The sequence below is a fragment of the Condylura cristata genome, unplaced genomic scaffold, assembly GCF_000260355.1.
Source record: "Condylura cristata isolate star-nosed mole 26May11 unplaced genomic scaffold, ConCri1.0 scaffold00007, whole genome shotgun sequence".
NCBI classification, from domain to species: domain Eukaryota; kingdom Metazoa; phylum Chordata; class Mammalia; order Eulipotyphla; family Talpidae; genus Condylura; species Condylura cristata.
Window position 1 is genome coordinate 4977289 of NW_004567108.1, and position 10715 is coordinate 4988003.

General features: G+C 49.9%; 1 protein-coding gene across 2 annotated transcripts in view; it reads left to right on the forward strand.

The window, feature by feature from the left end:
- Nucleotides 1–5739: 5739 nt before the first annotated feature.
- OTULIN (OTU deubiquitinase with linear linkage specificity) overlaps nucleotides 5740–10715 on the forward strand; it is a 13380-nt gene continuing 8404 nt past the window's right edge. Inside the window, exons 1-2 of one of the 2 annotated variants that reach the window (XM_004678061.2) lie at nucleotides 5740–5843; nucleotides 8431–8525. In XM_004678061.2, coding sequence (XP_004678118.1) covers nucleotides 5777–5843; nucleotides 8431–8525 — 162 coding nt within the window. In that variant the 5' untranslated portion in view covers nucleotides 5740–5776. The remainder of the gene's footprint in view (nucleotides 5844–8430; nucleotides 8526–10715) is intronic. The other variant, XM_012721883.1, reaches the window with a different exon arrangement.

The following is a 10715-nucleotide window of genomic DNA, read 5'->3' on the forward strand; positions in this document are numbered from 1 at the left end:
CTGCTGGGTGTATTGGCAAAACTTGCTAAGCATCTGGGGAGACACTTCCGGGCAGCAAGGAGCCCACATTTTTGAGGAAGAGGTTTCGCTACACAGGTGTTGCTTCTCTCTCCCTTCACTAGAATTCTGGATGGAGAGCTGAAAGGCATCTGAAGGCCCAAGCCGGCTTGTCCCTTTACACATTAGGAAACTTGCAAATTGCATAGGTGTGCCTTGGCCTGGGAGACCTTGGAGGCCATGTTCCTTGCTGCTGGAAGGCCACCTCCCCATCCCTTTAGACCTCCTTAGAAAGCCAGGCAGAGGACATGATTGAAACTCACAGCAAGCTGGGGCCTCCCTGTCGGCGCAGGCGTTAAGGTCTCAGTGCTCTTCAGCAGCACAAGTTTGATCCAGAGAGCTGACCCACGTAGTGCAGCAGACCTCTCCTGTCTTGCCTGCTGCTCCCATCAGCAGTGGATTTCAGTAGATCCGCCTGTTCTGTCTGGTGAATCCTCCCCTCCTCCATCTCTGGCCTACACCCAGTTCTTACATGCATAAATGTTACAGTAAATCTTTAAACAAAAATAAAATTACAGCAAAGTCCAGATGTTTTCCCCTTAACGAGATCTAGTTTGCAGCTTATCTAGGATTTAGTTTTTTTCTTCCTGCCTTTATTGTCTTTGATGATCTCATTCTCTCGTATAAGAACAAGGGAAATGAGACAGAAAGAACCCAAATGTCCTCTTCTGCACATCCCACCTTACGTTTTAGGCTTCTTGCCTGTTGTGGGGCGACAGGGCTGTTTCTCCTTGCTCCGTTATCTTTAGGGATAAAGAAGCTACTGCAAATACTCACAAACACTGTCTTTCTCAGTTTGCCTGTCAGTTTTTACATGATAAGTGCTGTCCGATAGGTGGAGATCGAAATAAATCTCATCATACCTAAAATAATTTACAAAATAGTGTGTTTTAAGTCTTCCGTCCAGGCCCTGCTTTCTACCCAGAGTTGGGTTTGCCCTGCATAGGAGCTAAGTATTTGTTTCCAGAAATGTGAAACACTGTAAAGCTACAGATACTTTAAGATGTCCTGCAGTTGTTTTTGTCACATTCAGTGAACAGTAGATATGAGTACAAGTCAGGCCCCAGCTTTTGCAGCAGTTCCACATTCGGGATTGAGTCTCGGAAGAGAGCCGTGACAGACCGGGCGCGCTTCCCGAGCACCTCTGCAGGCCACAGCTTCTCGTGAGGGAGAGAAAATAACAGGGAAGTGTGACTTAAAACCCATGATAAACTCCTCTCTAAATCTCATTTTAACTTTTCTTCCTCCTGTTCTTCCTTCCTACCTACGTCCCTTCCTGTGAGAGCTGTGGTTGGCTGGCATCTGCTAGCCGAGGGTCACAGGATGACTTGGGGTCATTTGATGAGGTCTTAGACCAGAGTTAGTTGACTTTTCCTGAAACTTCCCCACAGCTCGTGCCCGTAGGTCTCTGCTCTCTCTGCTTGCTCACCCCACGCTTGCGTTTTACACTTACACTCTCCACTTTGTGCCCTTAGCTAAGCTAAGCCTACGGACTAGACTGAGATGGTCCTTTGATGTAGTTGGTGGCCAGGCCACACGGGCTTAAGGACTTGAGCGTGAGACTACCCCACAGTCCTCTCCTCCGCCTGATAAGCAGGGAGCAGGGGGAGGAGTAAGGGCTTGATCTGGGTCCACAGCCTGGCTGTCTGGGCGGGTTGAGACGGTGGCCAGAGAAGCATACTGTGAACACCTGAAATTGAAGGCAAAATTTTATGTGCATTTATGCTTTTCTGGGCTAAGTTTCTGGTGAGAGCTATGGATTCTCAGGGCCTGGGAACGAATACTGAAACCACTGGCCTTGGCTCACGTACTACCCTGTGATATTTCCCCACCGCCTCACACCTTGGCAGGTAGGCGGGGTCAGGGATGAAGGTAGTTTGGGATAACAGCGACTCCCCAAACTTGCTGTCGAGTCCAGAGCTGCGATGTTGCTGAGAATCACCCTCTTTGTTGAGGGAGCTGGACTGGCCCCAGATACCTCTGGAAGTCACGTGGAGAAGAGTGAGCCGGTCATGGAAAGTCCACTTGCAGAAGGGAGGTGGAATTTTGGCCTGGGTGCCGGGACTTTCCTGCATTTGATGTGGTGTTCACCCATCTCCACAACCGCTGAGTGGTCGAGAAGGCGGGTTGCGTGGTCTTGCTTTTCCTGTGCCTGTGCGGGGAGGCGCATCGCTGTGAGTCACACTGGCTCATGCTGTCTCGCCAGCACTGCCGCAGCCCAGGCCCTGTGAAGCATAGACTGCACGTTTGGGTCCAGAGAGCGGAACAAAGCCATGCTCGGTTTAGCTCGTTTAGACAAGTAAGGGGAACTTGTGTGTGCAAAGTTTCTTTGTGGTGAGTGGTTGAAATGCTGTCTTCGCTCTGATTGTGTGTTAGAATTGACTTTTGCCATGTCTCTTGTTCAAGTCTGAGGCCAGAAACTGAAAATTTGACCTTATAGAACTGGCTTCCTTTTCACTGAGCTCTGTTTGTAGCCTGTAGCCTTTATTCTTGGGAATAGTATAACTTTGCTGGTATATAATGGACATTCTAAAAGCAAGTTTTAGAAAATATAATTGTTAGCAGGTCTTTGAAGAGGGCGATAGGAAGGTTACAATTTAGTATGCAACTTAAGTCACGGTCTGTGGTGTATATTGTCTTAATAGTAAGAATAAAACATTTTATTTCTAGCGTAAGACAAAATGGGTACCTGAGAATACACAGATAATATTGTGGTGTTGAGCTAAAAATTTCTAAGTAGGAATTATTAGCAAACATTTGCACCATACCTTTACCTCTGGGTTCCCAATTTTAAATATAATTTCATTCTGTCATTTGCAGCTTTCATATTTTGATACTTCGAAAGAATAGGGCAAAAGCTTATTCACTGACGTATTTTCTTCAGTTTTTTTCTGTTTTCCTTGCTCTCAACGTCTCTCAGTTGATTTTCATTTTATCTGTTAAATGTTTTTTGACCAGTTTAATGGAGCTTTATTGCTAATACACTATTCAAAGAGATCACCACTCGGGGATCATTTTAAGGGTAGCCTTTAATAAAGGTCATTTATAGTCTCCTTGCTGGCCATGAAAAGTTATCAGATGTCCTTGATGGCCGTGCAAGTTGGCAAAGGTTGTGAACAGAATCTGAATGAATTCGAGGTATAGCTGAGGTAATATATTCTGGTGAATAGATTCTGGGCCTTCCCCGTACCCGTTTCTGCTTTGCAACTTTTGCTATTTTGAATCACTGCTCTTTTATTTCCAATGATCTCCCTTTCTGCTCTGGCCATCCCTTCACACTTAGTTCTGTTAGTTTCTTCCTGCACCTTTCCTGGGGCTGCCATGTGTGTTGGTGTTTGTAGCTGTCCTGAGAGATGCTTGTTTGGAGAACCAGCCGGGTTGGGGGTTGCCACTGCATTTCAAAGGAAGAAGGTAGAATTGCAGCCCAACAGAAGTGGTACCTGTGTGCAGATAACTGAGCCACAGGGTTCAGCCTTTGGGCAAGCCAATGCTGAATCTTGGCCTCTTCAGCAAGGAAGGGGGGGACAATATCTAGATGATCTACTGACCCGTCTCTGTCTCACAGGTCTTGCTTCTGGCAGACAGGCATCTAGACTCTCTCTAAAACTGTATTCCAAGAGAACCGTGTGGCTAAGCTATCTGTTATGAAAGCCATTCACTTAATGTTTGTTTAGTAGGGACAGAATTTTTCTGCTATTGATAAAAATAGGAAGGAGACAGGAAGATACTCTGAAATTAGCAAAAAGGAACTAACACATTTAATCACTTTTTATTTTAGGTGTTTGATGTATATAGCCCCTGTGAACCTGGTTTCTGTTTACTTTTAACTCCATGGGTGACATCACATCTTTTACTTGAAATCTTACTAGCACCCCAGTCATGGAAAGTACCATTTCTCTGGTATTGTCCTCTCACCCCTACAACATTAAAAAAGGAGGAGGGGGTACACACACACCCTCACTTTCATTTGGAAAGTAGACAAAGGAAAGAAGTGAGTGTGCGTAAACTGTTAATGCTTCACACTCATGAGTATAGTGTGAGAATTCATGAGGATCACTAGCTTTTCTGAGTGCCGAGTGCTTTTCCATGTGTCTCTTCGGACCCACCTTCTGAGGCGAGGGCTCTTACTGTCATTCTTGTAGGTGGTTACGTTTGGGTACTCAGACGTCTAATAGTGGGCCCTGACAGTCTAGTCCTGGGTCCGACTCCAGCCTGCCCTCTGCCCCAGCCTCAGTCCCATCGCACCCCGCGCCCTGATGTCCAGGCAGAGGGAACAGACTGAGCCAGCCACGGGGTGAGTCTGCAGCCCCGTCTGGCGCCGGGCAGTCCCGGCAAGGCTGGAAGGCGGGTTCCATGCCTGCTTGGCGCCAGTGAGGCTTTCAGTGGGTGGGGCAGGTGGTATAGTAGCCCCTGCCCAATCCCCCGGATCAGCTGCCTCTCTGGATACCCCTCGTTTACCCTCTCTGTCCTCAGCCTCCCTTTTCCTCTAGCTGCGCTAGGCAAGCGCTCAGGGCTAGGGTGCCGGGAGAGGTGTAGGCATAGCCGTCGTGCACTCAAGTGCGTGTTTTTCACGAGCCTCATTGAACTCCTTCCTGTCTTCCTTTTTTTGCTGGGGCCTCCGTCTTGTCTTGTGTGACGTTGGGGTCTGACTACTCCCTCTCTGTCCATCTGCAGTGTTGCCTTGTTTTCAGCTCTGGGTAGCACCTGTCCCCTCGGAAGTACTTGGTGCCTCCACAGTTCCTGAGCTTCCTGGGGTTCTGCACGGTTTCCTGCCTGCTTTGGGCCAACGCCCGCCCCTGGCACCAGGCTTCCCTGTCCCCCGTCACTAACTGCTCCTTCCTCCATTTCTGGACTGTTTTCAGCTTTCACATGTCTCATGGATTCAGCCAAGACCGGGTTGGTGTTTCTGTTTCTCATCTGTGTCATGTTTGAGGGGGGAAGGAGGCATCTTAAAAACCAGAAGTCCTTTTCTTCATCTTTGTCTAGCACCTTGTGATTTTCCCCCTGCTGGCACCTAGTAGGCTGGCTAGATGAGACTGAGCCCCTTGGACAGCAGTTACCATGTGCTGCAAGTCTGGCAGTGGCCGGGGTAAAAGTCGTGGGACAGCAGGGTCCTGCTCAGCAGGACATGGGTGGCTGCTTGAATGTGGGGATGAGGGGCAGGGGCAGGGGGAGGTGTTTTACCTTCAGACTAAGTTTTGCAGTAGAGTCAGTCGCCCATAGCCCTTCCCCCTCCCTCATGGTATCTGTCAGATCCTAGAGCAGATCTTGACCTGGGTAGTGGTGGTTCAGCTCTGTAGCAGTTGGCGAGCCCCTGGCCTGTTCCGAGCGCTGTTAGAAAGGTCACCTGTGCTGTGTCCAGGCCTGTGTCGCGCCGGGCCGCTCTTTGCTTGCTGGCGTCAGTTCCTGATGCGCTTGTAAGAGCCACGCTAAGACGCCACCGCGGTGGTTGAGGCAGTAACATCCATTCCAGTTAAAACAGCCTCAGAGCGTGTAGCACGATGAAAAACTTCTCAGCCAGGGTAGCCTGAAATGGAATGGTAGGCGAGGAGAGTCTGGTAGGAGACCTGCACCTTATCTGGCTGTCATCGCGAAATGTGACGAAGGCTAAACGTCGCTGGGACACATTTTTAAGCAGCTGCATAGTGTGGTAAGAGCAAAATGTCCGTGCAACACGTTTTTGAAATGTCTAATTTGGTGTGATTTCAGTGAGGAGGACATGTACCGTGCTGCGGATGAAATAGAAAAGGAGAAAGAATTACTTATACATGAAAGAGGGTCATCAGGTATGTTTGGAATCGTTTTATTTACCGAGTTGTTACTGTTTGTGGTAGAAAATGCAGTTAAATTGTGTCTCCATGTTCATAAAATGCTGACATGCACTTCCTGGGAAGCTTTCTTGTGCATCCGGTCTTATCTCCATTGTTCATTTTGCTGAAGTGAGTTTGGGGAAGACGGTTTCCTGAAGTTTAAAAATTTTAATGCACGAATTCTTCTGTGTTCTTTACATTCAGATACATTGAGAATGTTTTTGCACCTATGAGGATATGTCTCATCTCTTGACACCACCCTCTCAGTTCTTGATTTCCTTATGTTCTTAGGGGAGACTTTGGTTTTGAAATGTATCTCCCTTTCCAAGTGGAAGGACCACTGAGAAGCGGCTGTGCACGTCTGTGCAGAGGGCCCCTGAACTTGACTGACTTGGAAGAAAGAACAAATGGTCGAGCGCTGGGGAGCCTGATCCTCTCCTCATTTTGTGCCCGTGTCCCGGTGAATCGAGCCTGCTCTCCGCAGCCCAGGAGGACCCTGGCTGTCAGGGCCCGGCGCGCCAAGGCCGCCTGCAGTGCGGCCAGCAGGAGCGGGGCGGATGTGTGTAGGAAGCGCCTCCTTGCTGACAGCCTCTTGCGAACGCCGATGGGGCGCTCCAGCTGGGGGCTCACCACGGACTCACGAGGGGCGCGCGCTCATCACCTGTGTAATGTGTGTGGGCTTTGGAGTCTTGAGGAACGGCTTCTGCTGGCTTTACAGTTAGCGAAAGTATTGGGGGTAATGAGGACAAGGGGCGCAAGTAGTGAGGTTCTGAGCATGGTTTTCCATTCTTGCACGCGGCTCCTGAAGCCGTAGGAGGTGCCGTACTGGGCCAGTCCGCGCGTTCTCAGGCCGCGCTGTGCCGGTACCCGGGAATCTCAGCGCCTGCTCTGCTTCAGTTCCGCAGAATCCACTCGGCCTGCGGAGTCCTCTTAGCCCTGACCCTCTGGCCAGTGTTTATTCCTGCTGCGTCTGCAGCAACCTCTCACGCTGCAGACTGTGACTTTTCTCTCCAGCAGGAGACACCCATGCAGGCGTTTCAGGTTTTCACTAGGCCTTGGCCTGAGCCTGGTGGGTCCACTCACATCCCTCCGTGTCTGGCCTCCGTGCCTCATTCCCCTCTGGAAGCGACAGCCTTCGGAGGCCGTCTGAGAGGCCGCTAGTGGGAAAGCTCTTTTGTACAATTTATTTCACTTTCTTTCTTAAAATTTCCCAGCGAAGTAATTAATTTGCTTAGCTTTTGAAGACTCTGTTTCATTGTTTTCTGGGTTCTACTGTAGTTAAAAGAACGGCAGACGCCTGTGGGCAGTCTGTCCTTCCCGCAGTCTCTGCAGGGTCTCAGTGCCTCCTCCATGTTTCTTAAACGGTTTTTGTCTTTTGACATTTTCCTTGGGGTATGTTTCTTTATTAATTAAAGCTAAGGATGCTGAGCTTTCATCGGTCAGGAGAATTCTCAACCATTATCTTTTTGAATAATCATCTTTTAACTGTTTCACTTATCAGATGAAGTTTTATTTTGCAGTTACGTTTGTGTCTTCGTTAATGTATGTATGTGCACTGGGTTGTAATAAAACTGCATTTCTTCCTATGAGTTGGAACCAGATCTATTTAAAAGCCAGCGATGCTGGTGAAGCCCTTATTTCATACACTTCTCTGAAGCCCAGAGAAGTGAAGCGTGAGTTACATTTTTACCTTGGAATCAGATGAGGTTGGTAGTTTTGTTAACTTCTGGTTTACCATCACTGTAGCCTTTGGGGATCCAGTCAGGATGTAAGTAAAGACAACCAGGTATACTTTTTGTTAGGGAGATATTACCTTTTTGTATAGCAGATGGAAGACAAATTGCTGGTCATTGGGCACAGTCCCATGACTCAGCTGTCGCCTCCTCCAGGGGGTCAGAGCACTGCTCAGGCCCCCCTGTTGGTGCAGTGCAAGGAGCCTGCCCTCGGGGAGCCCCTGCTTGACTGTGTGTTCCTGAGGGAGGGAGATGCAGAAAATGAAGCATGTTATGTGCTGCTTGGTGCCAAGAAGCACCAAGGAAGTGGAGGAGGATGCGACTGCCGTGGGAGCTTCGGGTGGTAGCAGAGCAGAGACCTGCTTGGCCAGAGAGAGTGGCCCTGCAGGCACCTGGAAGAGCCAGGGAGCAGTGAGGGGAGGCTGCAGGTGAGGTGCTGAGGCCAGAGAAGCTGTGGGGGAGCAGGCACAGGCCCCTGCGGTTGGGAAAGACGAGTCCCCTGCCAGGAGAGCTGGGCCTCCCCGAGGCCTCTGCTCCCGGCCCGGAGTGCTGGCTATTTCCTCACTTAGGCTTTGAATGCGCCACACTGGCCACCATGTCAGGGCTGTCCAGTAGGGTGTGGGGACAAGGGAGATGCACTGGTGGCCTCTCTGGTTTCAATTGAGGGTGAGGTGAGGATGGTCTGGTGCTGTCACTAAGCAGTGGTGGGTTCTGAAACTTGCAATGAAGTGAGAAAGTGATCCCCCAGGAAAGCAGTGCTGTTATTCTGATGACACCTGTCTCACTATTCTCCCCAGTTAATTAATTAATTACTGTTTATTCTTCAACAGAACTCCGAGTGAGCATAGCTCCTGAAGTGGATATCATGGACTACTGCAAGAAAGAGTGGAGGGGAAATACGCAGAAGGCCACGTGCATGAAAAAGGTATGTCGCCTGGCTCCACAGGTCCGGTGGTGGGGATATAGTCCATCCCAGTGACTGTCACGGCCTCTGTTTTTAGATGTTAATTAAGGTAATTGCTTCAGACTATGTAAATGTTGGTTTTCTAATTTTAGAGATGAGAGACAGATTTCCAAGACAAGGGACCTGTTTTGAGTCACAGCATTAATATAGAATCAGTGTCAGTTACCCAGTGATGTGACTCCTTTAACAAACTTGTGAGTGGCTGTGCTGCTGACTTGGGCCAGCTGTAGGGTCATCTGGGAATTCCCTCCTGGCCTGGCAGGAAATGCCTCAGCGGACTGCTGTCCCGTGCCTGCTGTCCCGTGCCTGCTGTCCCTGCGGGCTTGGTTCACGCCCTCTGCTCCGTGGCATCCGGACCCACCTGGACGCTGCACAGAGGGCCCGGCTTGATCCTTTCGCCATTGCTCCTCAGACTCGGGAGCTGCCCTCCTCGTCCCATTGCTTAGGTTGGTGGCTCCAGAGTCGTCGCCAGAGTGTGTCACACTCGGGCTTCCTGTGACACGGTCCCGCTGCGACGGCGCTGGGGCCTCGCCCAGGTCAGACCCGCTGACCTCTCCTGCGGCCCCGCGTCACGGTGGTCAGGGCCGGGTCCCCTCGAAGGCATCTGGACCCAGCAGCCCTTGAAAGTTCGAGCCCCGGGCGGTTGATGCTGTCTGAGCTCCAGAAATGGCAGTTTCAGTCTAAAACTTCCACCATCTCCTGCAAACTCTGGGTTATAGGCTTTGCTCATTTTCCCCTTGGGATTATTTACATTATGATAAAAATCTTTCTAGTTTTCACTTTGTTTCAAACCGTATTTAGGATTTAACATTTTTAAACATTTGCATTTTTCTTCAGAGCTTGTTTTGGTAGAACATATTGGGCCTCTTCCAGTAGGTCCCTCGCTGCGCCGCCTGCCCTGTGCCGGGCAGGCCTTCCTTAGTGTGTGGAAACTGGGGACAGGTTGTGGGCTCTGCTTTGCACAAGCCCAGCCTGCGGATTCTTTGAGTCAAGCACGTGTTAGCGAGCTAAGTCATGAAATGCCTGAGCCCTTCATTCCTGCTGGAGGTTAAAGACAGTGACTCATGAAGTCATCTGCTGAAATGTGTGTCAGCCTCTCAGGTTTTCTGGCGTTCTCCAGTGCAGTTGCAAGCTAGATAACCAGGAAGCCAGATATCTAAGCTACATTTCTCTTTTCCTCAGAAATGCTTTTGGTGACTAGTTCACTATGTGACCTTGGTCTCTAAAGGATGTGTTCTAACAGCTAGCATCTTAGAGTCCATAACTGAAGATGTGTATAAATTATGCAAATATTCTGTAACCTGGAAATCATTCTAAAGTCATGGTGCTGTGACTTTAGTTCGGGGGAGGTTTGACCCTGTAGCTGGGCTCCTCAGTGACCGAGTCAGCACTCAGAAGCACGCGTGAGGGAGTGTCGCGTCAGCCCAAGCAGTGACCGGCACCTCTGGGCCCCACAGCAGTGCAAACCTCAGTTCTTTCTTAGTCTATGTTTGTCTCGTTGTCTATTTTTGTCTTGGCTATTTTGAAGGGTATATAAATGCAGATTTCATTGTGGAAGTTTGATTTAGTCCTCAAACAGCACAAGCCATGCATGCACCAGTTGCAGCGGAGTTTGCCAGGGTGCATATTCCTGGGGCCTTTGGGGTCTGCCCTGGGGAGGGGATAGTGGGTGTGAGTCTGCTTGATGGGTCTTTGAATATTGCAGTGGTCACTAAATAAAATTCAACCCAAAGTTTTATTATTGGAGGGAAGTATGTACGCGTCCACGTAGACTGACCCCGTGATTGATCTTCAAGTGAAGGCCCAGGTCCTGGGTGCGGCGTTGGTGTGGTGCCGCCCGTGAGGAGGAGGTGCACTTCCCTGTAGTGCAGGCCGGGTGACTCCAAGGAAGAGCAGGCCCGGGGAAGGCCCACAGGACAGGCCTGGGTGGGGAGACAGTGAAGGCAGGCCGATACCCAGGGGTGTCTGACCGGCGTCGGCCCCGGGAGCATGGGAAGCGGGCCCCTGCAGTCCCCGTGGCCTTTTGGGGTGACTGTTTGATAGTGGTCCAGTGGGTGCCCGGTGTGGAGTGACCGAGCATGTCACTGAATAGTTTCGTTTCCTTGTTTCACTTCCAGCTTGCACAAGAATTACATTTCTTGTCCGCTTTTT